The 27,724-nt window shown below is 44.5% G+C and overlaps 1 protein-coding gene across 1 annotated transcript in view; it reads left to right on the forward strand.

Moving 5' to 3' along the window:
* The first annotated feature begins 1,206 nt into the window (after window positions 1-1,206).
* The window catches only part of LOC133340038 (copine-2-like), a 58,899-nt gene continuing 32,381 nt past the window's right edge, over window positions 1,207-27,724 (forward strand). Inside the window, exons 1-7 of the mRNA XM_061548129.1 lie at window positions 1,207-2,186; window positions 14,009-14,157; window positions 15,194-15,373; window positions 17,679-17,753; window positions 19,262-19,333; window positions 20,780-20,863; window positions 25,935-26,024. Of these exons, the coding sequence (XP_061404113.1) occupies window positions 14,014-14,157; window positions 15,194-15,373; window positions 17,679-17,753; window positions 19,262-19,333; window positions 20,780-20,863; window positions 25,935-26,024 (645 nt within the window). The 5' untranslated portion in view covers window positions 1,207-2,186; window positions 14,009-14,013. The remainder of the gene's footprint in view (window positions 2,187-14,008; window positions 14,158-15,193; window positions 15,374-17,678; window positions 17,754-19,261; window positions 19,334-20,779; window positions 20,864-25,934; window positions 26,025-27,724) is intronic.

Below are 27,724 nucleotides of genomic sequence, written 5' to 3' on the forward strand. Positions count from 1 at the left end.
AAAGATCATGGGGATCTTCTGCGTTTCGTCTTTCACATGCACCACTTGTAAACACACGAATAACCAAATCATTTCGTCACAGTCGGCGTGAGCCGGGGGGGGGGGGGGATAAGGGGGGCGTGGCCTCACAATTGGTGGGCGGGACTATCTCGGCGGAGGCAGGGTTATTGTGGAGGGGCGGGGCTATAGTGGGGAGGGGGGCTGTAGTAGAGGGGCGGGGCTATAGTGGGGAGGGGGGCTATAGTGGGGAGGGGGGGCTGTAGTAGAGGGGCGGGGCTATAGTGGAAAGGGGGGCTGTAGTAGAGGGGCGGGGCTATAGTGGGGAGGGGGGCTGTAGTAGAGGGGCGGGGCTATAGTGGGGAGGGGGGCTGTAGTGGGGAGGGGGGCTGTAATAGAGGGGCGGGGCTGTAGTAGAGGGGCGGGGCTATAGTGGGGAGGGGGGCTATAGTAGAGGGGCGGGGCTATAGTAGAGGGGCGGGGCTATAGTGGGGAGGGGGGACTATAGTGGGGAGGGGGGGCTGTAGTAGAGGGGCGGGGCTATAGTGTGGAGGGGGGCTGTAGTAGAGAGGGGGGACTATAGTAGAGGGGCGGGGCTATAGTGGGGAGGGGGGCTATAGTGGGGAGGGGGGCTGTAGTAGAGAGGCGGGGCTATAGTGGGGAGGGGGGCTGTAGTAGAGAGGCGGGGCTATAGTGGGGAGGGGGGCTGTAGTAGAGGAGCGGGGCTATAGTAGAGGGGCGGGGCTATAGTGGGGGGGGCTATAGTAGAGGGGCGGGGCTATAGTAGAGGGGCGGGGCTATAGTGGGCAGGGGAGCTGTAGTAGAGGGGCGGGGCTATAGTGGGGAGGGGGGCTGTAGTAGAGGGGCGGGGCTATAGTGGGGAGGGGGGCTGCAGTAGAGGGGCGGGGCCATAGTGGGGAGGGGGGCTGTAGTAGAGGGGCGGGGCTATAGTGGAGGGGCTGCAGTAGAGGGGCGGGGGCTGTAGTAGTTGCAGGCGGGGATATCCTAGAAGGGGCGGTGCCTCACGAGCGAAGGGGCGGGGCTATCTTGAAGGGGCGGGGCTTGTAGTGTAGTGGTGGGGGTGGTGGTGGTGGAGGGGGGTGGAGTGTTGCGCTTGGCGAGGAGTCGCTCACTCGCGGCTGGCTGCCGTGGACGCGCGCGAGGAGCTGCGCAGATTTCGCAGTCGCTGCCCCCCTCCTCCCTCCCTCCCTGCCCCCCCCCATCTCTCGCATTTAAACTCTCCCGTTGCGCGACGCTACGAACATTGGAAAACAAAACCGAAACATCAAAGTTTAGTAGTTGTTGTTGTTGAGCTTTTGTTGTTGTTGCTTTTGCTCCTCGCACTGAACTCGGCCACAACGAAGGAGGACGTTCGCGTGGCCGCGTGAACTTTTATTGTTTTAGGGTTTTTATTTTGTTAAGGGAGCGCGAGATGGAAGTGATTGCTGGTGACCGAGCACGCGGATATCGCGCGTGAAGTTTATTTCCGTTGTTTGCGCTGCTAAGATCGCGTGTTAAAGTGTGTGACTCACTGTGAAGAGCACACACACACACGTCTTCCTCGTCATCATTGCTGCCTGCGACAGCAAACACGAGCTGAGGCTGAGGCTACACGACGTGGCATCAAGAGCAAACAACCTACATCCGCGACATCAACAACCACTCCCATCGACATCAACAACCAATCAATACATCAACAACATCGTACAGCAACCACCACATCATCGATAGCAACCACCAATAAATATATCAACAACATCGTACAGCAGCAAGTCGCTACCATCGACATCAAGAACCCCATCGAGAACGTAGGCAGCAACAACAACCACTCCCATCAACATCATCAACAGCAACAACCAATAAATACATCAACAACATCGACAGCAAACAACAACATCAACAACATCGACAGGAAACAACCACAACAACCACAACAATATCGGCAGCCACAGAGCCGCAGCTGAAGGGGTCCGTGCGACCAGTTCGTGTCAGGGTCTCTGGCTGGTCGCCTGAGTAAGAAGAAGTGACTGGTCACTCAGTAAACAACAACAACAAGGACAACAACAACAAGGAGTTGTTGTTTATCTCAGCACATCGACAGCCAACAAGAACTTCATCTCCTTCAAGACGGACTCCTTGCCACGTCTATTGCGAAACCAGCTGCTGCTGCAAGTGGCTGGAGCTGTCTGGTAAGTTGGCTCAGACATTCGTGTGGTGATGTTGGTGATGATGATGTTGATGATGTTGGTGATGATGATGTTGGTGATGTTGATGATGTTGATGATGATGATGTTGGTGATGTTGGTGATGTTGATGATGGTGAAGTTGGTGATGTTGGTGATGTTGGTGATGATGATGTTGATGATGTTGGTGATGATGATGTTGGTGATGTTGGTGATGATGATGTTGGTGATGTTGGTGATGATGATGATGTTGGTGATGTTGGTGATGATGATGTTGATGATGTTGGTGATGATGATGTTGGTGATGTTGGTGATGATGATGTTGGTGATGATGATGATGTTGGTGATGTTGGTGATGTTGAGGATGTTGGTGATGTTGGTGATGATGACGTTGATGATGTTGGTGATGTTGATGTTCTGCTACGAGAGCGGCGTGTGTCGGCTGCACGGCGTCGGGTTTAGAGTCTCAACCAAGTCGATGTACAATGGAGTGTATTTAACGATTACGTTCGTCAATAATACTATCGTAAAAGGAACATTGTTCGACGTCGACGTTTCGGACAGTGACCCTTATTTTTTTGTAAACAATGTTACGTGCTCATGCGGAAGGGCCAATATCTATAATGTGCGACGTTTTGGGCAGTGGCCTTTGCACAGCTCAATTTTTGCCCGAAACGTCGCAAATTCTAGTTTATTTTTTTAAGGTAGGGTTATGTACAATTATTTTTTTCTACCTACGTGACTTTACCGAAAGAACCAAAGATTATGGATTCCTGCAGTCACGAAAGCTTCAAATCAAGATTTCTGTACAATTGTGTAGATTTATTTTATTTGTGCTTGTCCACCGCTGTCAACGGCAGCCATCAATAGACAAGTAATTTGTGTAATATCTTATTCATCTACATCTTTTAAATTATGTATATTGTACGTATATACCGTGCCAATACCGAGTGATTTGTTCTTCGGCTCAATCCACTGACTTGGGCACTCGTCAGATCTGGGAAGCTAAGCAGGGGTTGAGCCTGGATTTGACGGTCCTGCTCTTGAGATGATGATGGGTAGTCATCGTGCACAAGCTGGGTGGTGTGTCACAGGGCTACGTGCCGGTCAGCAGACGGAAGTGCAGCACAATCCATTGTACTCCACTCATGCTTCCACGTCCCCTGATCTGGCCAGCGTGGTCAAACAACCTCCACGACCCGCACACAATTGGGGTGGTTACCGGTGGCTTCATCCGGCAGTGGACTTATAATGGTATCTGTACCGTATGCGGATATTTCGTAAAGGCGTTATGTAAGAAGTGAGTTCTTACGGCTGTCAGCCCACATCCGATCATTATTAGTCTTTACCTTTGTAGATATTTGCATACGGGGGGAATAGGCCCATATTTCCACCACGTGGAGCAGAGCATGAAACCCACGGTCACGTTTGTGCTACCAAATAGTTGCGTTTGCGTTTTCTTGAACTTACCGAGTCAGCTCTCGGTTACACAAGCGTCCGAATGTTGACATCCAACCCTGGTTATGTAACTTAAATGGCTCCAGTCACAATCTCCATGGAAGTGGGTAATTTCCTGAGGCTGAAAGTTTTTCCAACATCACTATATGCAGTGTATAACAGAACGATTAGGGTCACATTGCATAGTTACGGTATGTGGTTATTTGCAAAGGCAACGATTTTTTTCTCTCTAAAAAAATCTTACAGCACAGTATAATAACCTCGAATAAAATGTCTTTAAGGTCACTACGATTTGGAGCCTGTGGCCAAATTTGCCGGAATGTGCCCGATCTGGTCAGATCTCCAAGCTAATCAGGTTGGAGTCTGACATAGTTCTTTGATGGGTGACCACCGTGTTATAGGCTGTGGGGCGATGTTGTAGGCAGCATAGGTTAGTGCAGCAAAATGAATTGTTTTGCTGTAGGTGTACGTCTGTGCTCTCACCTTGTATGCTTCTTGTCTTCACCAACCTGCGCTGACCAGCATGGTGAAGTATGGTCAAACAAGCCCCATGAGTGACAGTTTGTGTGTGGGGGAAGGCCTACTTCTAACAATGGATAAAACACATACTGTGATCCATAACCTTAAAGAGATTTTTTAAAAGATCAAAGCAGTACCGTATAAGGAGTCACACCCAGTATGCCTGAACAGACTCATAAGCAGTCAACAGTAGCTGTACTATTATTCACTTCTGATTCCTGCCATGAGAACGTAGAATTTGCACGTCTAACTCAGGATCACTTGGGCAAGAAAGCATTTGCTGCCATGATTATGTAATCACGATTGTTTATTTTGTTCCTCAAAGTTTCCCTTTGAACACATTTTTCTGGTTCCCATTAAGGCTTTGTATTTGGGGAATGAGAGATTAGAGAATGTACGCAAGTTAGATGCATATTTTTGACTGTAAAAAAAAGTGGGCTTTGGGCAGGACACGTCACTGGCACTGATGGTGGCCGTTGGGAGAAAATAGCAATGGAGTGGCAGCCAAAGGCGATTATTACACGTCCGAGAGGGCATTCAAAGCGTTGATGGAGTGATTAAATCAACATGTGTGCAGGTGCTCGGTGCATTGTTACATTTGCAGGATCCTCAGAAACAGTGACGGCTTGGTGGAGGCCTGCATCCAGTAGTGGATTGGCAGAAAACCACACATTGTGAGAAACAACACGTGGGTGCGGTTTTTTTTTCCTGTTTCCAATGGGGACGGAATGTTTCTCGCAATGCTCAACGGGCCCCCGGTGTCTACCCACCCTCGAGATCCCGGCGCTAAGCTAGAAGCTGTGATAGGAATTTCCTCCAGGAACGAGGCCAGAAATAAACCCCAGCTCGGTTTGCCCAACAGTCTCGCCGAGACTCTGTATGACACACACGACACACACAGCACACATGTAATGCGAATCCGTCAAATAAGGGTGTCAGATTATGGTCTATCTGGGGAACACAAACAAACAGTTTTGTCCGGCAAACAGCAAATAAAACGAAATTCTCGACAATTTCCTTTGGGTCATCCTTCGTTTTAAGTTCATGGTCAGATACGCTGAATATATTGCCTCGCTGTGCAAACATTTTTTACAGCATTTGCATTATTGAAAAATACTTTAGTTTCCAAGGGCTCTATGTGTTTTGTATGCTGAATTTTAACACCGCGTATTGTAATTATACAGCCCTTTGTCAGGGCACTGTTTGATGGCGCTGTGCCTTTGGGTCAAGGGGGTTATTTGACAATGCTTCACCTTGTTGGTGAAGGTGGGGCGCATGATGCCCACAACGTAGCCTCCAATACATTTTATGCATGCCCATCTTATTATTGTTCCAGGCTCAAAAACCCTGCTTAGCTTCCGAGATCCTTACTCTTCCAAGTGATTTGGTCACAGACACTCCACCTGTACCACATTCAGTATCAAGCTGAATTGTTGTTGGGATTCAAGTTATTACTGTGTTGTGATGTACAGTTTTGTGCAATAGTAATACATTTACAGTAATGTATAGTGGTTCATGTACAGTATTTACTTATTGTATAAAAGCGGTTGGGGTTTTTTACGCGCTGTGAGCTTTCGCACTGAATCACAATGGGCCACTTTCAAATGACATTGATGAGTGGTGTGGACGTGACTTTAGTTGGGCAGATTCTGCATCGAGTGAAGTGTTCACTCTGTACATTAACGTTTTATGTGGAGTTTACACCATGTAAAGTTAAAGCCTATCCATTTTTCCTTTGAAGTTCTGAGACATAAGATTTAAATTACACAATTCTCTATGGTACTATACTAGATACCCGCTGTTTTCACAGTATGGTAGGAAATGGGTGTACCGTGTAGAGTATTTTGTAATTACGAATATGGAATTTTAGAACACACAGACCCAGTATATGTATATATAAAAAGGTCATGGATAGCCTTATACCCTGTAGGGAATGTGTTGTTAGCGAGCACCTATTAAAGCTGGTACAGCAAATGAGGGGATGGCGTGATCACCAGCACTACGTTCGGATGCTTTTTGCTTCCCAATGCTAATGTTTACACACCGCACTGGGTACAGTACTCATTTAAGGCTGAGTCGACCAAGGGGAGGCCATACAAAACACACAAAATATTTTGTCATCCATTTGCATGTGATATTAAATCGCTTTATGTCTAAGCTTGTGTTTATTCAATTCCTAGTCATAGTAATTGTGCAAAATGTTTGCCTGTGTTACAAATGCAAAATCTGCATATTTTTATTGTTCAAATCAGATGATGCAAAATCCACGTTTACATAATATAATGAAACTAGCCTTTTCCGTCCAAGGACGGGTGTATTTCAGTAAATCTGAAACTTGCAAGCGAAAAGCAGACCGAGACGTGATATTCATTGCATCCATTCGTGTGCGATTTGTAAGGCCGCGGTGACACAGACTTATTTCATTTAAAGGTTATATATAATCCCTTGTTCATCACGACGTCCTTTTTACTTCTATGTCTCCACAGCGTGACGGAGATCGCGTGACGTGAGGGTTCTGCCTTTGTAGTGAGGGTTGTAAGTTGACGCTGAGGAGGGGGGAGGAGGCGCCTCGCCCCCCCCCCCCCCCCATGTGGGGTGACGTCAGCCGCTAATTAATATTAATGATGGGGGTGTCCATTTGGAAGGCGTCACCTCTTTATGATAATTCATGTGGGGGGCTGTTCGATGTAGAGTGACGTCACTTGCTCATGATTATTAATGAGGGGGGGTGTTACATGTGGTGTGACGTCACTAATGATTATTAATGAGGGGGGTGCTACATGGGGTGTGACGTCACCCACTCATGATTATTAATGAGGGGGGGTCCATGTGGAGGACGTCACCTGTTCATGAGTATTAATGAGGGGGGCTGGCCGACGTGGAGTGGCGTCACGCACGGGACACACAGACATCCTTGGCTCATTATAGTAGTAAATGGGCGTTAGCCACAATACATGGTTACTGATTATATATAGTTTTTCTGTTTAACACATAGGCTTTCGCGACCAATATCACCCATAATAGAGTTGTTTTTCTATTTGTGATTTGTATACGCACATGTTCACGTGTGCGACCACCTTGACATGGAGGCAGGCTTGTTGCACTCAATCCAGAGCCGCCTGGTTTGACGCCTGGTCAAATTGGTTGTTCACCGAGTTTCTTCATCTAACGTTGCTCCAGCTCCCTCGGCAGTAAAATATTATCTACTGTAGTAATTTAATCACATGTCACATGCGATGGTGCAAAGTGTGGGTAACCCCCAACTACTGTCCTGACAACCAGTCTAATTTCCCTTTCCCCCTAGAAAAGGAGATGTCGTCAAGTTTCATTGTCGTGAATGCATTGTGACGGTAGGCACGACCTTCAGCTCTGATTTATCACAATTATTATTTATATTGTGATTTGAAGCACAAGTCAGTTTGCTATTCGTCACAAATTTGCCCCCATGGCAAGAGAAGGTGCTGTAGAACAGTAGTCGGTTGCATAAAAGCACACAGGCACGGCCTTGCAATTATTTGGTCACTTCACCGCTGGCGGAAGAGGGCATATACACTCGAAGGAGCTTTTGAGCACACCTCGAAAGGATATTTTGGCATACTATTCGACGCTGGCCAGACATTGGAAAGAATGGGAGGATACTCTTTGGTTCTTTCGGTAAAGTCACGTAGGTATAAAATAAAATTAATTAAATTAAATCACAGCGTGACTTCATATTCCCTGCAGTCACAAAATCTTTTAAATAGAAATTTCACAGCAGGACTCCTGTATCGGTTCCGCCTGATGACGGTCGCTTGTGTTGCGATCGAAACGTCGTGATTTAATTTATTTTATTTTCTACCTAAGTGACTTTACCGAAAGAACCAAAGAGTATGGATCCCTGCAGTCACGAAAACTTCAAATCTAGGAGTGGGAGTACCTACACTTTTCTTCACCACACGCGACCTGTCAATCAACCCAACTGCGGTGCAGGAGGCAGAGGGATTTTAAGAAACTTGCTTCATTGTTTCAACTGCCGGCGCAGTTGCACAAACGTACACGATGAAAAACTCCCTGTAGCCTCTGATCTAAATCAATGTACACTTTCACTGAAGGTGGTTATGTAATGGCCATAGTCCTTATACAACTGCGCGTGTGTGATACTGCAGAGAGCGGGCGACTCCTTGTTGCTGGAAGTGCTCGTGAATCTGGAGAGAGGCTTTCCGCGAATACCCGGGCGAACGCTCCATTTTACACGGAGGCGTCTCTGACTTTTGCATTGCGCAGGAGCCAATTAACGGACAGAAATACAATTATGGCTCAAAAGTCCGGCGTGTGGGAGTCTGCAAAATGAACCCCTGACTCTGGCATCACTCTTCATTATGGACACGTTCATATTCGCTGCCCTGCGGAGCTTGGATTCTGCTCGCTGTCAAAATGGATGAAAGCTTTCTCTCTACGCTTGTGTGCAGGTTTAATGGGAGCAGGTGCCCGTCTGAGTTTGTACGGATTGAGTGTGTTTTAATTACCTGGCCATGTATGCTTATGATCAGACTAATCACGGCATCTGCCGCTTCTGCTGTGTGTCTATACCTATGTGCATGTGTGCATCAGCGATCCCGCCCCATCCGTGTAAAGGTGCATGCTTTTACGTGGGTTCATGCATCTGTATCCATTATTTTCTGTGTATCTCTCATTGGTCTTCCCGTCAAGAACGTTGCCAACTCTCGCTCAATAACTTTATCAACAAAGCCATTCACACCAACCACCGTGCAACACTTACTTCCTAGACGCCACTGTCCACGTGGTGTTCTCATGATCCCACTGATTGTGTTCAATGTGTACTTGTACAAATGTAGGTATGTAGCAATTAATGTGAATGTGTCATCAGCAGCTATGCTCTATCCACTGCTGGATGGCAGCCTTCCTAAGCCTTCACCATTGATTATGGTCTTGTGAAGCAACTCTCCATCTCGGTCTTGTTTCCTCCTTTGGCTGCCACTGTCGTTGGTCTCTACCACCAACCACCATTCCTTTTGTCAGCCCTTCTAGCGACGTAGCCTGCTCGGGTCCACTTCTGTTATGTTAATATATCTACAATTTCCAAGGTTTTCTGATCATCTCCTGTCTCTCAGTGTAATTTCAAGAATACCAAGGGTATTCTTGAAATTACTTGCTTCTTTGCACACTTTTCTGCTTTTTTTCCACACGCCTAAACTACATGGCCCCCAAGCGTGCACTTCTGCCCACTCACGAGTGCTGTAGATACAAGCACGAGTGCGGAAAGCTGTGTGTGCTGGGAATCAGTGGGCAGCATTCCTCAGTGTGTGTAGGTTGGCGCCGGGCGTCATACATAGCAAAGTGGAGGTGCAGCTCGCGTGAGTCAGCCGCTTGTGGGAAGCGCGCCCAACTCCTGCGGTGCTTCATTATTGGGGCTGGCTGAGTGTGAAAGCTGCTTATACCTGGGCACTTGGTGCAGCAGTTGGCTTCACGGATGATCAGTATGCTTGGTGTACTTTGTTTTGTAATGCCAGCATATTGCAGCAAAATTATTAAGAATGATAGAGCCATAAGAGCAAGATGGTGTTATGGGCGATCGGTCCTTAATGTGGGTGGTTTTGATGTGATTTTCTTCGTGCATCATAAGCCGTTGGTAAATGTGAAAGTCTGGTTGCACCGGCACATAGCTTTTGCATATTTTCTTTAATGCGGTGACTTACGCTGTCAGAAATTGCTGAAGGGAAATTATATAATTTAACATTGTGTTTTGTGTCCAAAGTGGCCCCTGAATTTCATAGTGGCACTTTGGTGAAAGTATTGTGCTTTCTGTTACCTCCTGTGTCTGGTTGTTCATGCAAATTTTATACCAAGAAACATTTTCCCAAGTATTTTCTTTTCTTTTGGGATTCAGTGGGAAATATGTTTCTGTGGTACATTTTCCTGGGATTAAAATTTAAATGGAAAAACCATGTCTATAGTATGGTCACACCTCAATGTCACACAGGCATGTTACGTGTGTACTAATCCTAATCCTGTTGTTAACGGTGCTTTCAGAATTGCAAACAAGTGTAGGCATTGCAGTGAGAGGAATTGAAAAGATTGTGTTGTGATAGGCTAGACCGAACACAACACCAGAAGCAGCTATAATGCTCGCGGGTGTCATTGCAGAAATTGGCAAGCATAAGAAAGGCATTATCCACAACAATGTTAGCCACAATTACTTTTTCGATTTAAAGCTTTCGTGACTGCAGGGATTCATATTCTTGGTTCTTTCGGTAATGTCATGTAGAAGGGAAATAATAAAATAATCAAATAAAACAATACAATTAAATTTCGATTTAAAGCTTTCGTGACTGCAGGGATTCATATTCTTGTTCTTTCGGTAAAGTCACGTAGAAGGGAAATAATAAAATAATAAAACAAAACACAATACAATTAAATTCTCATGACGTTTCGGCCACAACACAAGCAGCCGTCCTCAGGTGAAGAACAGAGCTGTCGGAAAGACAGCGTCTCAATGACCACTGCTAAGCTTGGCAGCGTATTTTAAGCTGGGTGGGAGGAACAGAGTGCCTTGACAAAGGAGTTTACATATCAATAGAGCAATTTAGCATATTGACGCTAAAGAACTGCAACTACCCTACTACCATACAATAAACCGATGTGAAACATTACTTGTTTATTATTGACATGTCACGTCTTTATTTTATTTATGAAATGTGACACAAATAGACTAAATATGGACAGAACTATAGTCGTTATTATCATATTTTAAATAACCCAAAATAATTACTCCAAAATGCAATGGAAAAGCATTACCAAAATGCATGTTCATGATAGCTGATGCATGTGGGGATACCTGGGTCAACATGGATTTACATAGGTATGAATATATGGAATGTATGTAGGTGTGAATGTGGTCCTTTGCACATTTGTGAGATATATATTAATTTGTAAAAGCTTCAGCAGAGCTGATTTGGTAACATGAAATAGGCTTTAAGGATAAGAGACCAATTTCAAGCTTAGATTCTTCCAGGTATGATTTTTCTCGTTAAGATATTGTTTAAGGCCTGTGCTGAAATCTCTGATAACCCGCACAGTGATCTCTGATTACATCTCCGTTTTGGTTTCTTGAACAGTGACTACATTTGTAGCCAGTCATAAAGAGTTGTGACCAGCTCATGCAACAACAGTGCGTTCATTCCTCAGTAGTCACAGTAAATTGGCCTATTGACACTCGGCTAAGTGACATTGCTTCATGTGGCCATTACTCCCGGTAGGCACCCGTGTCCTGAAAAGTCAGCAGCGGTTAGATCCAAACTGGCAAATTCCTATCCTTTCAGAGCTTTAATCTGGCTTGAATGGTGGATCGCAGAAAATGTCATCGCAAAGGACATCACGACCATACCCAGCAAAGAGGCCAATCAATTTAACTCAAGCGCAAACCTTTTTCCCCAGTTAAATTCCCATTGTGCTGTGGGCATCGATCCAGAGGTCGGTTAAATTTCCCGGCACGGCAGTTCAAAGAATGGACAAGTTTCTTATACCCCCCCCCCGGTCCTGTCTACCCACCAGTATAACATCTCTATTGTCGCAAGGACACCCATGAAATAGAGCCTAACAGGTTATTGTGCCCTTCCTGATGAAATTAATGAAATCTATCAATACACTGTAAATGGGTACACTACAATTGGTTGTTCGTGTAATGGTGGGAGCAAGCAGTTGTATCGGTTTAATGTCATGAGGCAAAGACATTACCATTCAGAACTGCAGCTAACAGTGCATTGCCCTGTGTCAGATATTGGCCCAGGAAGATTACTTCACGAAACTATTTGAGGTCACTTCAATAGGCCTCTTAATTCACACGAGGGGTGCAATTTTTATATCCCCTGTATAGAATGCTTGTTCCATGTCAGTCAAACAGAATTTTACCTAATTCAGTGAAAGAAAGGAATTTACTGTGATGGGGTTTTTTGTGTGCAGTTATTGTTTACCGGGCTGAGACTGTGAGCTTGCCAGACTTGAGAACCAGGTTTATTCACGGACAGCTGAAACCCGGATTTGAGCCCTAGCACTCGGTGGTGCCAGCCCTGTGCTCTGATTCCTGAACAACCCAGCTATCTCAAACCTGACCAACGTTTTTTACCCCCCCATCTTTCAATGGATATTTTCCCTACATCCTAATTGGTACCCCTGTTTTTTTGTTCTTGGCTTGTCCAAGGCACGGATGCGTCCTGTAAATTACGTCCTCGTTGCGAGTTGAGGCGCCACCGCTTGCCTGTGGGGTCTTGTCCATCACGACGGCTGCAGTCGCCCGTGCCTTCGAGGAAGCACTCCTGCTCCTAGCGTGGTACCACCTGTAGTGCCGTACTGTCCCGTGCCACCGCTGTAGTGTTTTGGCACCAGGTGTGATCGTGCGTGTAATTCGAATTAACAGCTGCTTGCACACAAAACCAGAAGTGGATAGCGTTGAGAATGTGGGTGGCTCGGTGTTTACGCTGACCGCAAGCTGCGCACCGCAAATACGCTCCCGCCTTGTGTGTACATAAAATCAGCATGAATGTGTGCATATACAGGTGGAGCAGTGGCTCAGTGATTAGCGCACTGCAATATAAACGGGGCCACCTGAGTTCGATTCCCTGCCTCGGCTAACATCGTTGACGAGTGATATCTAAACCGTTTCTTCACCCGCTTCATCAAGGGGAAGTATGGTCAAATAACACCCATGACCGACCTGGTGTGGGGGTGCCTTCATCCACAGTAGTGAATTGACAAAGGACTGACATTTTTGTCTGTATACAATGTGCTCACTGTGTGTAGACCATAGTGTGGCATAATAAATGTTATGTATGCAGGCAAATTATGTAATGCGGTACAATGCAATATATATATACGCTCCATATATATAAGCATTCGGTAGCATCTATTAATTACTTGTTGAGCTTGAAAGTAAAATCCTGCATATCGGAATATGTATTTTAGTGGTCTTGCTGCCTTTGTGCATGCGCTCCCACAGAACGTGATGACAGCATTAGGAGAGCCACACAAGCGAATATTCTTATTTTTAGCATTCATCCCTAGCAACGGTGAATTGTTATGAACCAGTGCACTGTGCTGTTCATTGCGTGTGCAATAAAGTAAGTTACGTGTTAATGGATCCTTAACCCGTCTGTAAAACACGATTGGTATGTGTTTTTTTTCCTTCCTTGTGCAAAGTTTCCGCTGTATTCCTTGTGGTTGAAATTATTATGCCTGCATCGAAGATACTGTTATTTGTGTAAGATGCATTTCGGGGATTGTGAGGGCTCAATGTAAATATGTCTGTGGGTGAGATGTCTGTGGTTCTTTGTGGCCACGTTTCGCAGATTTGAGGGCACGGGTTGTATCTGGAAATACAAGTAGGGGCAGTTCTGTGCTTTGAGCAAAATATTAAAAGGGCATGGCACCGTGACCTGCCATTTTCCTCTTGCTGTAAGGCTAATATATTGTTCACATGAAAGGGCATCTGTTTTTTTTTATTAACCATTATTTGAATTGTCCAATTATAGTTGGATTATTTAACATTAAACAATAGGTCAAACGCCCAAGTGCCCTTTCATGTGTGTGCGCGCGTTTTTGCAGTGATTCACTTCCATGTTGTTTTTACCTATAAAGCACAGCTGTAGATATAATACGGAAAACAAAATGTTTACAGCAGCCTAGGAATTTACTGTACATTTAATATAAGTGTATGACCTGCAGAGTATGCGTTTACTTTTGCAGATGTAGTTGTGCGTGCATGTGGCGTGTGTATCTGTATACTTGACGTTTTACATCTTGATATTTACACCCACGTGCGTACGTGTGTGTGTGTGTATGTGTGTGCACACGTACAGGAGGCATGGCAGCTTCGGGAGGCCCCCAGCAATGCGTGTCGCGTGTTCAGCTCACCATTTCGTGCCGCAGCCTCCTGGACCGAGACATGCTCACCAAGTCCGACCCCTTCTGCGTGCTCTTCATCGAGTGCGACAAGCAGTGGATGGAGGTGAGCAGCAGCTGTGAGCACTACACGGCTCGCTCAACCGCTCTGCGAGCGTCTTTCCTGCCTCACCAAGCGAGTGCAGGAGGTGGCTGCGTTTAGTCGGGGGGGGCGGGGGGGGGGGGTGTCTTGGTGTGCCGCAAGGTGCAGAGCCATGCCAGCCCTCCTGCTGTGCCAAGTTTGGGAGCCCCGGCAAGATGAGATGGAAAATATTACCGTCTTACTCTTTCTGGATGGCTTTCTCATACACAGGGAGTTTTTTGTGGTCCACCCTGAGCCGTGGTAGATTACTTGAGCGAAAATTGTCTCAAATTTCTGCAGTTTTTATTGGTTTCAGTCATGGTTGATTCTGGACCCTCCCCCACCCCACCACTGTTTGGGTCAGAAGCCTAAAAAATTAAGCCACATTTTTCAGCACAGTAATGGTGGCACGGACAATGTTAGCTGCAGCATTCTTCTGTTTAACCGATACCAACAGTAACTGTTTGTGGGTAGAATACGTGGTGTCTTGGCAGTACAGCTTGGAATATAACCATATGATACTATACACGATTATATACAAAATTAAACAAATGTTATGAAATCTACATTTTCGTGGCTGTGCTTATTGCTCTGTTGTAATATGTAGAGTTGACGTGAAAAATAATCCTGGCGCAACATATGTTTTACATTTTGCACAATTTAAAGCAATTTGTTCACAGTGATGGGATTCCACGATGCTGATGATGTCGTATAAACTGAAAGGTAGAAGATGAGGTTTTAAATTTGTAATGCCTACTCTTAGGTTTTTTGGTAAAGTCACGTAGGTAAAAAATAAATAATAATAAATAATAGAAATAAAATAATAAATCACGACGTTTCGGAGGCAACAAAAGTCCCCGAAACGTCTTGATTTATTATTTTATTTCTATTTCTATTATTTTTTACCTACGTGACTTTACCGAAAAACCTAAGAGTGTGAATCCTTGCAGTCACGAAAGCTTCAAATCTAGAATTTGCAATGCCTGCTCTCTGCTGTGATTCTGCATGCGCAAATGGGCAGGTGGCACGCACCGAGACCATCAAGAACACGCTATGCCCAGACTTTTCCCGCAAGCTCGTCATGGAGTACCGCTTCGAGGAGGTGCAGAAGCTCAAGTTCGCGCTGTTTGATGAGGATGCGCCCTCCGCCAAGCTGGCTGACCACGACTTCCTGGGCGAGATTACCAGCACCCTGGGGCAGGTGATGATAATACTAATATGAATTACAATGCCATTTAATAATGTAGAAGAGCCTCACTGTGTGTTATGGCTTACTTTGAAGATGGGCCACTGCATTGGGATTTTTGTCCATTTCCATGAATTTGTGTTTGGCTTCAGGTGGAAAGAAAGCAGACTACTGGAGAAACCCACAAGTATGAAGGGATAACACAGATATATTCAATAAACATGATGATGCAATTTGTTAAATCTATGCTAGAACTGTGCCCATCACTGTACGACTATCTCCTGACCACCACCTAGAAACCCCATGCCTGCAACATGTGGTATGCATTGGTTGTCACGCATCTAAACACTAACCAGACCCATCCCTGCTCCGCTTCTGAGATCCAACAAGATTGGGTGTGTTGGGAGTGATTTTGGTTGGAGGCCAGCTTTGGCAGCTCTTGTCTGCTCTTTGAGTTCATGGTTTTGGTTTTATTTTGCACGATGTTTTTTTCTCTGCCACCTTCCCTGTTTTTTCCTGGCAACGAGCAATGGTTGGCATGGCTGCAATCGACTGGCCTTGGCTGCCAAATGTTGCTTGGCTGATGATTTTTACAGGGGTTGCGTTGTTTGCGTGAGCGGCCGCGTTTTATGAGGATTCACGAGTGTGTTTCGCTGCAGGGGGTTTCTGCGTGCATTATTTAGCTGAGTGAAGCACGCCTCAAACCTGTTGAATGGTTTCCCTTAACAGCCGTGTTCTGGCATCCGCCATGACACAGCCTTAATAGAGGCGTCGGGTTAGAATATATTTTTTGCGCTTTCAGTCAGATGTTAAGACAAATACAACTGCCAGTGTTTTTTTATTTTTCTCGTATACATTTCTTTCTTGTTGAAAGTGTTGGTGGTGTTTGCTCTGACAGGGCACGATACCAGTACCAGTTGGTCAGATTGCCTTTGAATTTTAAAGCTATAATTTGCTTCAATGCCCACTCAGTGCGAGTTTTAATGCTATGTTTGCAGTGCGGGTATGCGTGTTAAGTGTGAGTATTTTGAATAGATGAATTCGTACATGTTTATATAAGATGTATTCGTGATCACCGTTTAATGTATACATCACTGCCTAATAATTATAATAGCGGGCCTAGTTTTAAGTAAATTAACACGGTTGCTTGCGAGGATTCATTCCTTTATTTGTCATTTGTTCCCGACTTACGCAGGGGCTGAACTGCGAAAGCAAAAATCACACACTTTGAAGTGACATTGGCTTGGCTTACTCGAAGCTCGTTTGAAACAACTATTTAAAATTCTCAGTGCACTAACGCTTTGGTGAAAGTTCTTTTTTCAGGAACACACCCTGTCGCGTTCCTTTCTCTGCATCTCCTAAAAAAATGGCACACCTTAATTCCATATTCTCCTTTACCTTGACTACGTATTAAGTGTGGCAGCATTGTGGCTTTGCACAATCTCAACATGTATGTATTTAGTGGCACTGCGAGTCACACTCAAATTTTCTGTTTCACCTCAAACATTAAAGCAGTGAGTGTACGCCAACTATCATCCGGTGGTTAATTGCGCATCATTATTTGGCGCTTTTGTGCATCAAGACTGTTGCCTATTATACAGCGAACGTGAATATTTTATCGCAGCAAATTTTATATTTTTTGGTGCCTCGTTGCCCATTCAGTAGGTGACATAAAAGAAAATCGTTGTTTAGTCGCAGTTTGTTCCCCATAGAATTAGAGAGGATCAGAACTGGGACATCTGTGCAGTGACAGCGCACGTCACCATGGCCACCACGTCGTCTCGATTACAAAGCACGATTGATGTGCTCTTCCACAATTTTGCATTTCGAATGAAAATGATAATCAACCGGCTTTTGGTTTTTACTCATTGAATGGGGCCACTTATAAGAGCGTACCATGGCTGCACAAACACATGCGCACATGTGTGTTTGTTCGTTTATGTGTGTGTACATACACTCGGGAGAAAGAGTGGGGAGCGTTCGTATATTGGTTAGCGCATTGCTTTACGAACCCAATGCCCTGAGTTTGATTCCCGCTCATGGCGAACATCGGTTCCGAATATTTGAACCGGTCCTGGGCCTCCTGTAGATGAACTCATCCTTAAATGAGTACCTGGTACGGTATGCAAACATCAGCACTGGGGAGACAAAGGTGGTCGGGCATGGTGCTGGCCACCCACCCTCTTCACATGCCATGCTGGCCTAAATAGTTCCTCGCTATCAGAACCTACTCCAACAGCCTGTATGGCTACAGTGGGGAATCTTTGTCTTTGTATATACCCTTGAATTGATGTTGGGGAGTGGGGTTTTGTCTTTTCAGATAGTATCGCACAGAACGTTGACACGTCCACTGCTGATGCAAGATGACAGACCTGCTGGCCGAGGCACGATCACGGTATGGCAAGTGCCCTGCGCCGCTTTCACTCCGGGTTTACACGGCTGTCCTCCATCCCTTGGAATGGGGTCCCTGTGGAGTCATGGGCAGACGCACAGGTTCTCAGGCTGAGCGCAGTGTCATCTCTTTTAATGGCGACATCTTCCAGCTGCTAAATACTGAAGATATGAAACGTGTGATTGAAAGGCACATTCTTAGATTAAAATGTTCTTGACTTATTCTCTTAATTAACAGTCTCCAATTCAAAGTTGATACGAATTTTTCATAGTTTGTGCATGCGTTGAGAACATGCAATGAGAAGAATTAGAATAGAGATGCCGGTGCAAGTGAGAAGAAGTAGGGTGAGATGTGAGGATGTGGTGGAATGAGATATTAGGACAGTGCATGTGACTTAGAGAAAAGTCACGAATAGAAGGACATGGAGAAATAAACTGCAAGCAGCTGACCCCTTGCAAAAATCGTACTTTTGGTTTTAAGAATAAGAATTTGCAGTAATTTTTTCAGCAATCCCCATCGCGATTATATGCTGGGTGAACAGGGTGACTTGATGTGTCTCGACCAGCAATCAGTTGCAGCTGTCAGGCTCACATATTTTAAATGCACTGCATTGTGTACACGTGTGTATTTTATTTTAAACAGCATAGCAGTGTGTTGCATATATGTATCCAATAATTATTGGGTCTTTCAGTAAAGTCACGTATATAGGTGCAAAGAAAATAATAAAAAATAACAGAAAACTACGACGTTTCGATCGCAACACAAGCGGTCGAAATGTCGTAGTTTTCTGTTATTTTCGATTATTTTCTTTGCACCTATATACGTGACTTTACTGAAAGACCTAAGAATATGAATTCCTGCAGTCACGAAAGCTTTAAGTCAAAATTGTATCCAATAAATCACGTGTTTTTATTTCCACTGAATCAACCCTCTCAATCAAATGTTGCTTGCTAGATGGAATTTATACAAATGCATGTAATATAATAGGGTTATATCAGATGATGCGGGCGTGGTGCATGGAAATAGACATGTTATGCGTGAGGTCATAGCTAGAACGGGTCACCGCTGGCCGTGGCAGCGGTTAAAGTGAGAATGCCGCTCGTTACAGTGTGAACCCTTCAATTTCACACTCTTTTCTGGCGTGGGATTAAAATTACACCTATTTTATCAAACATTTTATTGTCTTCAGTTGATGTAGTCAGGTTTCTGTTGTACGTCATACAGAGGATCTGCTCATCTTTATTTCTACTAAATTTAGAATTCTGGATATATATAATAGATTCCTGATAAGAAAATGGAATAGGAGAGTGATTGTCTCTGTACCCTAATTGCCCATTTGATCTGGAGCATCTGCAATGGCTTCAAGCACCATTAGAATGCATATACTCCTCATCAGGATCGTAGTAGAGCTGTGCCTGTATGGGGCAGTTAGGAGGAGAGAGGGAAGGAGTAACTCAGTTCGTTTGTCTAAGCGTGTTCGACTGTGTGTGTGTGCGTGTGCCGCATCCCAGATATCGGCCGAGGAAATCACGGACAACAGAATAATCACCCTCAGCATGGCGGGGCGCAAGCTGGACAAAATGGTACGTGTGAGATACGAGCACGTCAAGCCGCTATCGCCACTCGCTCCGTGAGGCTCGATGTGTGAGGCTTGATCGTGGGCCCCGTGTGTCTACATCTCCACGTCCCCATTAAAAGCAGGGCGACGAAATTACCCGCTGCATCTGTGTCAGGTGGTCCGGCGCTTTTTTTCGCTCTTTATTTGTTTTCTTTTCAACTGCAGACATGTCTCCTTTATGCATGACGCAGACGCCCACTGCAGCGCAATCACACGGATTGCGAACAATAATGCTCATTGTGGTTGTTATCTCCGACCTTTGAGCAGGCATGCTCACAGGGGCCTTGTTATGTTGCGCCGCTTATTCAGCCTCCCACAGAGTTGGCTTTTAAAAATATTATTCTTGTTATTATTTGGTTTCACAAGTGAACCCTCTTTATCATAAAAAAAATGCTAAACATTTTCTGGCAGCTTGAAAGCCACACGTAGCTCGGACATCTAGCAGAAGGACTATTAAAACCAACTTCAAAAGCCCCTGATGGAAACTGCAGTGAAATCGTTTTATTTTAATAAACACATTCTCACTCACTTTGAACGTTGGTAAAGGTGATCTATTATTGAACACTCGTTCAGTTGATTGGCTGAGGCTGCTGGTTTGGTGTTGCAGGGATGGTGTCTGTTGGTGTGCGGTATTGCTCGAGTAAGCTCTCACTATACTACGATTTTTGGCACAACGATACCGATGCTTAATGATTTATACGACCGTGATTACAGAATAACGGTTTTCACTCCCCCCTCCACTATATAAATGTTCAGAGGTGTTTTCATGTTCATTAGTTACAGGGGTGGGCTATTCCCCTGAGTGAGATTGTACTGTTTATGCACTAACCTTGACAGGTGGTCAACAAAAGGGATTTTATGTCTAGATAAATACATTAATGTTGGTTCCTGCTACTTTGTTGCTTGGCCAGACTAGGAATATAGAGGGGTTTTTTCTTTCATATCTGTTACAAGGAAGGCGAAGTGAGCAAGCTATTTAAATCAGAAATCAATACTTCAGTTACTGTGACGGGAGTGAAGGCACCTAGGCTACTAGCGGTAATTGGAAGAGTAACTGGTGTGCTGAGGATTATGGAGGATGGAGGGATGGGGGCGGCTTAGGACAAGAGCCGTGCTAGTTTAGATAACAGGGAGTCAGACGAAGCGTACATTATACGGCGTACATGGAGAATATGAACTATTATTTTTTTGTCAGTACAATCATGTGAATCTCATTGTGTAGATTGTCGGGCAAAATGTCATCAATCTAGCAATCTACTGTATTTGAACATGAGATGGGCTTGGGGTTTTTTGTATGGTCCGGGTAATTTGGGTTTCAATCGGGATGGTGCCTGCATTTCCTCGCCTAAAAAACGTGTTGTGTCAAGCCCCTGATTCTTGTTTACCATTGTCCTGTGTGTGTTTCTGGCAGGACCTCTTTGGAAAATCAGACCCATATCTTGAGATTTACAAGCAGAGCCCGGATGGCACCTGGATGCTGGTGCACAGAACCGAAGTGAGTGTTTGTCATATTACTTAATTCCTGCATTCTTAATTTTGGCATTATCATCGTGATCACGAACGTCACCATTATAGTAATCAGCAGTGCTGTTGTCCTCAAATTCATTGCCATCTTTTGTGAGTCCCTTATCACCAGCTTTCACCACTCGAATGTGTCTTGCTTAAAACCCGGTGAACGTCACACACGCCGTGCTTCCCCCAATCGGCACCTATCTATTTAGGGGGCCTTTAGTCTCCCTGGCCCAGCCATAAATAGCCACCGGGATGTGTTGTGCTTTGCGAGCACCACCTTCCGCCCACACTCCCGACACGTGGCTCGGTGCCCACTCCAGCTGTGCTCTAACGACGCCTCTCCTCTGGGCACACCCCTCGTCCCCTCAAACAAGTCACGTGATTGGCCAAACCATAAATACCCCTTATTCACGGCGGAGGGATCGATGCTCATAGGAGTCGGCGATGTCAGAGCTACAGACAAAAGTGGAGGTTGCCCATAGCCGAGCGTGATGATAAGCGTGCTCATGGCGGTCTGTCTGAAGCGGTGGTGATGACACTATCGCTTCAGAAGTGGTAGTGATGAGACGGTTTAACTCTCATTTTAGCCATGAGCACTTAACCAAAAAGAAAATCTGACATTTAAATCCAGTTACTGCTGACCAACCGTGCTAATCATTGGCATCGACCAATTAAATCGTTGAGATGGGCTGGTAACGAGTGGACAGTCTGTCGAATCATTGCCACTGATTAGTGACTCCAGTCATTTGGACTGAGTAGTCGCTAGTGACCAGTCAAGCACATCATTCTCATTGAGCGGTCCAGTCAATGAGACTGATTGCTCCTTACTGGCAATGAAACCGTTTGCCTCCCCGAGCAATTTGGTAAAATCGCTAAATTTGATTTGAGAGTTGATTATTTTTTGCCTCGTTTTTACCATCTCGTTTGTTCACTCTCGCTTGTACTGTGTTTCTCACACCATTAACCTGATTGTCACAGTTTCATGTAATAGTCACCATATAATATTAATAATAATATACAGCCTTTTATAAATGTACTTCTGGATGGTCTCAATTATTCAAATATGTAAATGACAAGAACGCCCATCACAATATAAAAAATTAGAGCAGACCGGAAAACACATTGAATTATATCTCATTACTCTGATAATGCTTGTTTTTGTGCTGTACGCCTTTTGGCGTCCTCTGGTCTAACACTGTTTTGAGACTCGGCTCAAAAGAAAGCTGTCTCTGGTGTGGACCAATCAGTTTCAAAGACAATGCATATATTATCAGAGTATGTTTTTTTGTTGGCATTCTGACCACAAGTATTGTGGTTAATGCAGACATGATACCTTGTAAAAGGTTTCAGTTCAGTGTTCTAACATCTTAGCACCTGTTTGTTGCCAGAAAAAAGGGGAAAACCTATTCTCACACATTTATATATTTAACAACATAACTATATATAGTCTCATAAATGCAGTTGGTCGTGGGGACTTTTTGACCATACTTCAACACACTTTATGCACGCTGGTCAGTTGGGGTTGATGAAGTTGGGAACCATTGACATGGGATCATAGAACTGCAGTACAGCAATGGATTTTACATTGTGGTCACCCATTACAAACACTATCCAGACTTACCCATGTTTAGTTTCTGTGGTCTGACAAGCTGAAGTTACATTCTGAGTGATTTGATCATTGGTGTAACATGATCGAATCTCGGGATCGTGAAAAACGATGGCAGTTTGTCAAGGCCTACATCCAGCAGTTGATTGATCATGGCTGATGATGATACCATTATCAGTAGCCTAAGATATTTTTTGCAGTCTTTTTGCACATTTTTCCTTCACTATTTTTCTCGAACATATCTATATATATAAAAGGGAAATTTTGTGAATATGTGTGTCTGTTCAAAATGTTTAGCATACTTCCCGTCATGCAACAAACTTGAAATTTGGCACGTGGGTACTTTCCAGACTGTACACCATGGAAAAATTATAAAAATAGACTTTTGTATTTTTTTGGGGGGGGGCGGGCGTAATAATGGATATATTTTGCACGGCAAGTGAGCTGTGACGTCACACCTTTGTCATGTCACCCGCATGCGGAAGCGTCACGCAGTGTGCCTGCTGACGTTACGCACCCCCCCCTCCAACCCTCCGCGAGTACAGTACCATACAATTGTGTTGCAGGTCTAAGGCGTTCTTCGCGCAGAATTGCTTTATTATTTGAGTTGTTTACTGCCGTACGCACCCTAAAAGTTGTGTGTGTCTGCAGCAAGCGCGTGTATGTGTACCTATGGACGCGCGCGCGTGTGTGTGTGTTGGGGGGAGCGGTAGTGCAGTGGTTAGCGCGCTGCGCTACGAACCCGGCACCCCGAGTTCGATTCCCGCTCACGGCCACCACCGGTGACGATTACTTGAACCGGTCCTGGGCCCTCCCCTAGGTCGACTCAGCCGCAAACGAGTAACTGGTGCGGTGTGTGAACATCGCCACTGGGGGGAGAGAGGAGGCTGGGCGTGGTGAATCCAAGTCCCGGGTGAACCCGGGTAGTAAAGCTAGTCAATAAATATATTTGCTTTAGCAAAGTCAAGCAAACACAGCTTCTTGACATTCCTGAAAAAAAGTTTTCAATATATTTTCAATCACGAATGTAGATTTATATTTAAATCAACTTCAGTCCAAATTATGTTGGTGTAAATTAGATTTGGAGCTGTTATGCAAGAGCTGTGGATACTTTTGGCAGCAATTATCCTCAGTGCTCAGAGGTCACTCAATAAGTGGAAGTATTAATTCTAACCAATTTTTTCCCCAGGAATTTTAATCGGCAAATTAAATTTTCATTACATTATTAATATTATTTAATGTTTTGTAAGCCAGCGTCGTCGTGACTTGTGGGTATATAATTGCACTTGTCCAGGCTAGCCCACTGAAATAATTCTTAATGCCAGGCTTACATTCGAGTCCGAAGTGAGGGATTCTTTTTTCTGAGAAAATACACGAGCTTTGGGTGAGATGCACCTGGGCTTCATAATTTCGAGCCGAACGGGTATTCAGCAAATGATGTAGCACGAGCTATTAGCTAAAGGGAGAAGACGACTAGGACGAACAAGGCTTAGCCCCCTCAAACCTCTTTTATTCAAATACAGCCTGTGCTCTACAATGTTCCGAAGCAGGACTGTGCAAGCTAGCACAAGGTCATTACAAACAGCACCCGTAGAGGGCTGAAGCAATTGGTGAACCAATGCCCCCAGACGTGTCAGTCTATTACGCGCTTGCGCAACCTTGCGTACTTTCATTTTTGGACATCGATTTTCTCAAGAAAGAAATATATGTATGGAATATATGTTTAATTAAAAACGTGTTTTATTTGAAAACAAATATTTCAGCCCCACCACAAATGTATAACAGCCCACCCATACAGTATTTGTACCTGTGGCCTACAGGCTTAACGATTTCTAGCTCAGTACGGTAACAAAGCGAGGGCCCATAGGCATGCAGCAATGCATTGATTGATCAATTTAAAATACATTTGTATGCACGGTACACGCATTAAAGCAGTGGTTCTTAGCCTGGAGTGCATGCACCCCCTGGGGGTGTGCAAGATGCCCTTTCTGGGGGTGCAAAACATGGCAGATTTTTTTTAGAAGGTAAATAATCAAAAACACAAATTAAGCACAGGCACATAGGTACAACTACTTTGTTTAATCAAACCTATGTGTTTATTAACATTAAATATGTTTTAAACGATTGAGAACCAAAGGGGTGCAGGCTGCAGTAAAGGTTAAGAATCACTGCATTAAAGCATGCTTGTGAGAATCAGTTTGTTTTGTGTATGTTGAATGAAATAGGTTCACGTGACCTCTGCAACCACAAAATGTGCTATCGTTCACCACAATAGAAAAATAAATATCAGCTATAAAATCTTAATTGTGACTCTAAATCGTGAATATTTGTAGAAACATGAGGGGAGCGAATCGTCACATGCCTAGTACTAACACATATCATCCTTCCACAAAACACTTTGCATTAGGTCCATGACCCCATGATCAAGCTAAATCAGTATCATGATTTAAAAATAATAATAATTCTGTGGTGGAGCAGTGACACAGTAGTTAGTGCACTGCACTATGAACACAACAACCTGAGTTCGATTACCAGCCATGGCTAACATCAGTCGTGAGTGATATCTGAATTATTTAATCGACCTGCATCGAACAGCGTGGTAAAAGCATGTTCAAACAACCTCCATGACCAGCATGACATGGGGAGGCCTTCATTCGACAGCATATTGACTCAAAATACATATGTATTTTTTATGAATCTATAATAACATTGGTAATCATATGAAGAAACTGACCCCCCCATCAAGGGAATGTGAACTTTCCACTGATTTATTTTCACCGCAATGTTCATTTGAGTGGCTTTTACTTTGATGAATTCATTTGTGGGCTTGGACTGTTTTAGCTTTCCGATGTGTTGTCAGGTTGTTCCGTGTGATGTTCTGTGCGATGTCTTGATGTTTCACCTCACCGTGCTGGGAGCTTCTTCAGGAAGTGAATTCAGGAAATGGATTCAGCTGGGGGCTTTGTTGCAATTCATGCCGGACAAACACACCGTGCAACCCAAAACTCACAGGAGAGCTATGCAGCGCAACCGCAAGACCCACGCAAGTGCTTTCTTTTATTGTTTGAGCACCTGCAATAGGTGTAGCGCTGAAGGATGTTAGTGGGCGTGAGCCCAGTACATTTAGGTTGTCTAGACAACTTCCTAATGAATGGGAAGGTTGTCCATTCTGTTTGGGGCACTTATAATCTGAATGCTCGGTTACGTGCCTCTGAAAGTAAAAACGGGACAGCACAAATTGGCACAAGGACAGCTTTGTATTGCAATTGTCACAATACTAGCCTCTGCCAGTTTTAGTCAGATGTGCGTAAGAAGGTGATTTCTGCTTGAATGCATACTAGTGAGTATAGAAGTGCAAGGGAAGGGGGGCAGGGGGTGGGGGGGTGATCCTCGACGTATGTGGACGCAATCTCCCACACGACTCTCGTCCTGCACCGGCGGCCTCCAGGTGGTGAGGAACACTCTGGACCCGACATGGAAGCCATTCACCCTCCACCTGCAGGTGCTCTGCAATGGGGACCTGGAGAAGAACATCAAGGTATGCATATGTGCAGGCAGGGAGGCAATAACAGAAAACTCACCCTTGGGTAACTGCTGTGCACCTGTGGGAGCTGCATCTCTGAGTCGTCCTTATGAGGAGGACCTGGTTTGTTTGACATTGATACTCTTAAGTAGTGAAGCTGAGCCCTTCTATAAAGGCATGCCCCTAACGACTTGCGTCTTTCTGATTTTGCCTCTGTTAATATCGTCAGCCATCATAACTCAACTTGTGCATGAATTCCTCCAACATTAAGATGCTAATGCGTGCAGTAAGAACAGTATCCGATGGAGAGTGCTTAAACATGGAATTGCATTTCCAGTAAGCTTTACAATATAATGGTTATAGCTAACAACAGATTAAAAAAACCTCCAGACAAAACAAAACACAACTGATGGCTCTGAACCACTTATAGTTACAGCCATAAACTAACCTGCATTGTAGGCACCACTGGTGAATCACCAGGATCCTAAACAAACACAACATCAAGGTTAGGTTAGGTTCGGCACCTTCCACAATGTACAATAACTGCAAGCACCGGTTAAAGACAAACTGTCAAGAAAGGTGTATACAGATTTACATGCAGCTGTGGCCTTCATTGTGTTGGCCAGACCAGCAGGAGAATCATTGTGCATCTGAAGGAAGGAACACCAGAGACGGATCATATACTCACAGTGTAATGCATCTGCTGTCGCAGAAAACGCATGTAAAGTGGATGGACACTGTGAGTGCAAGTCTTATGCAAAAATAGGTATTCATGGCAACGCGTAACCAGATAAACGAATGAGATAGAGATCAATAAAAACAAGTTCATTAGAACTGATAGTTATAAAGTCATTTCTGTATGGTGCCACGTTTTCAAAAACAAGTGAATATTTAAACTGTACAGTACTACAGGCTAAACCCAATTATACATCAACAGAGCCAGCACAACATATGTAACCTGATGATTAAATTGTAAAAATAACATGACAACTCAATAACCACTCAAAGTAACACCATGCAGTAGGCTAGGAATCTTATGTCAATGAAGCCCTATTTGGAGAAAAAATTGACGTTTTTATTGAAATGTTGAAATAATTCACTTTGGCTTTAGAATAGATTTGAAATATATTTCTGTTGAGGATATTTGAAATAATAATCACATTAAAGGTGGCCAGGCCCAAATTACAATGAGACAGAGGAGGTTGGCATTGTCACGGTGGGTACTTGAGAGCGCACAGCTGAGGCAGCCTCGCTCAGTTTTCAAAATCACTTTCCAATGAAGTTCACTACATGGTGGCGGGATGTTTACTACCTTGCCTGGTATACAGGAGGTCATGGGTTCGATCCCAACCCTGACGCCTGTATATTTGGAGTTTGCATGTTCTCCCGTGGTCGCATGGAGTTTTCTCCGGGCCCTCCCGTTTTTCTCTTCACATGTAGAATAAAGCATTTCAGGGTATTTGGCTGCTATACAGTTCCACATGATAAGCCACTTCGTTAAGCCTAATTTGTGACCAAGTAGCTTCTAAAAAGAGCTCTTTAGCTCAGTGGGCCTTAGCTGGTAAAATATTAATTGTTACAGGCAACCCCCGCACCTTCAACCTAATTGGTTCCTGGCCGACGGTCGTAAGTCGAGCCATCCTAAGTCAAACTATTATTTCCCATTAGGCACATTGTTATAAATTTGGATTCAGTTTCTGGAAACCGATTATATA

Source organism: Lethenteron reissneri, chromosome 9 (assembly GCF_015708825.2).
Source record: "Lethenteron reissneri isolate LAM-NWPU_2019-01 chromosome 9, ASM1570882v1, whole genome shotgun sequence".
In the NCBI taxonomy this organism is placed as follows: domain Eukaryota; kingdom Metazoa; phylum Chordata; class Hyperoartia; order Petromyzontiformes; family Petromyzontidae; genus Lethenteron; species Lethenteron reissneri.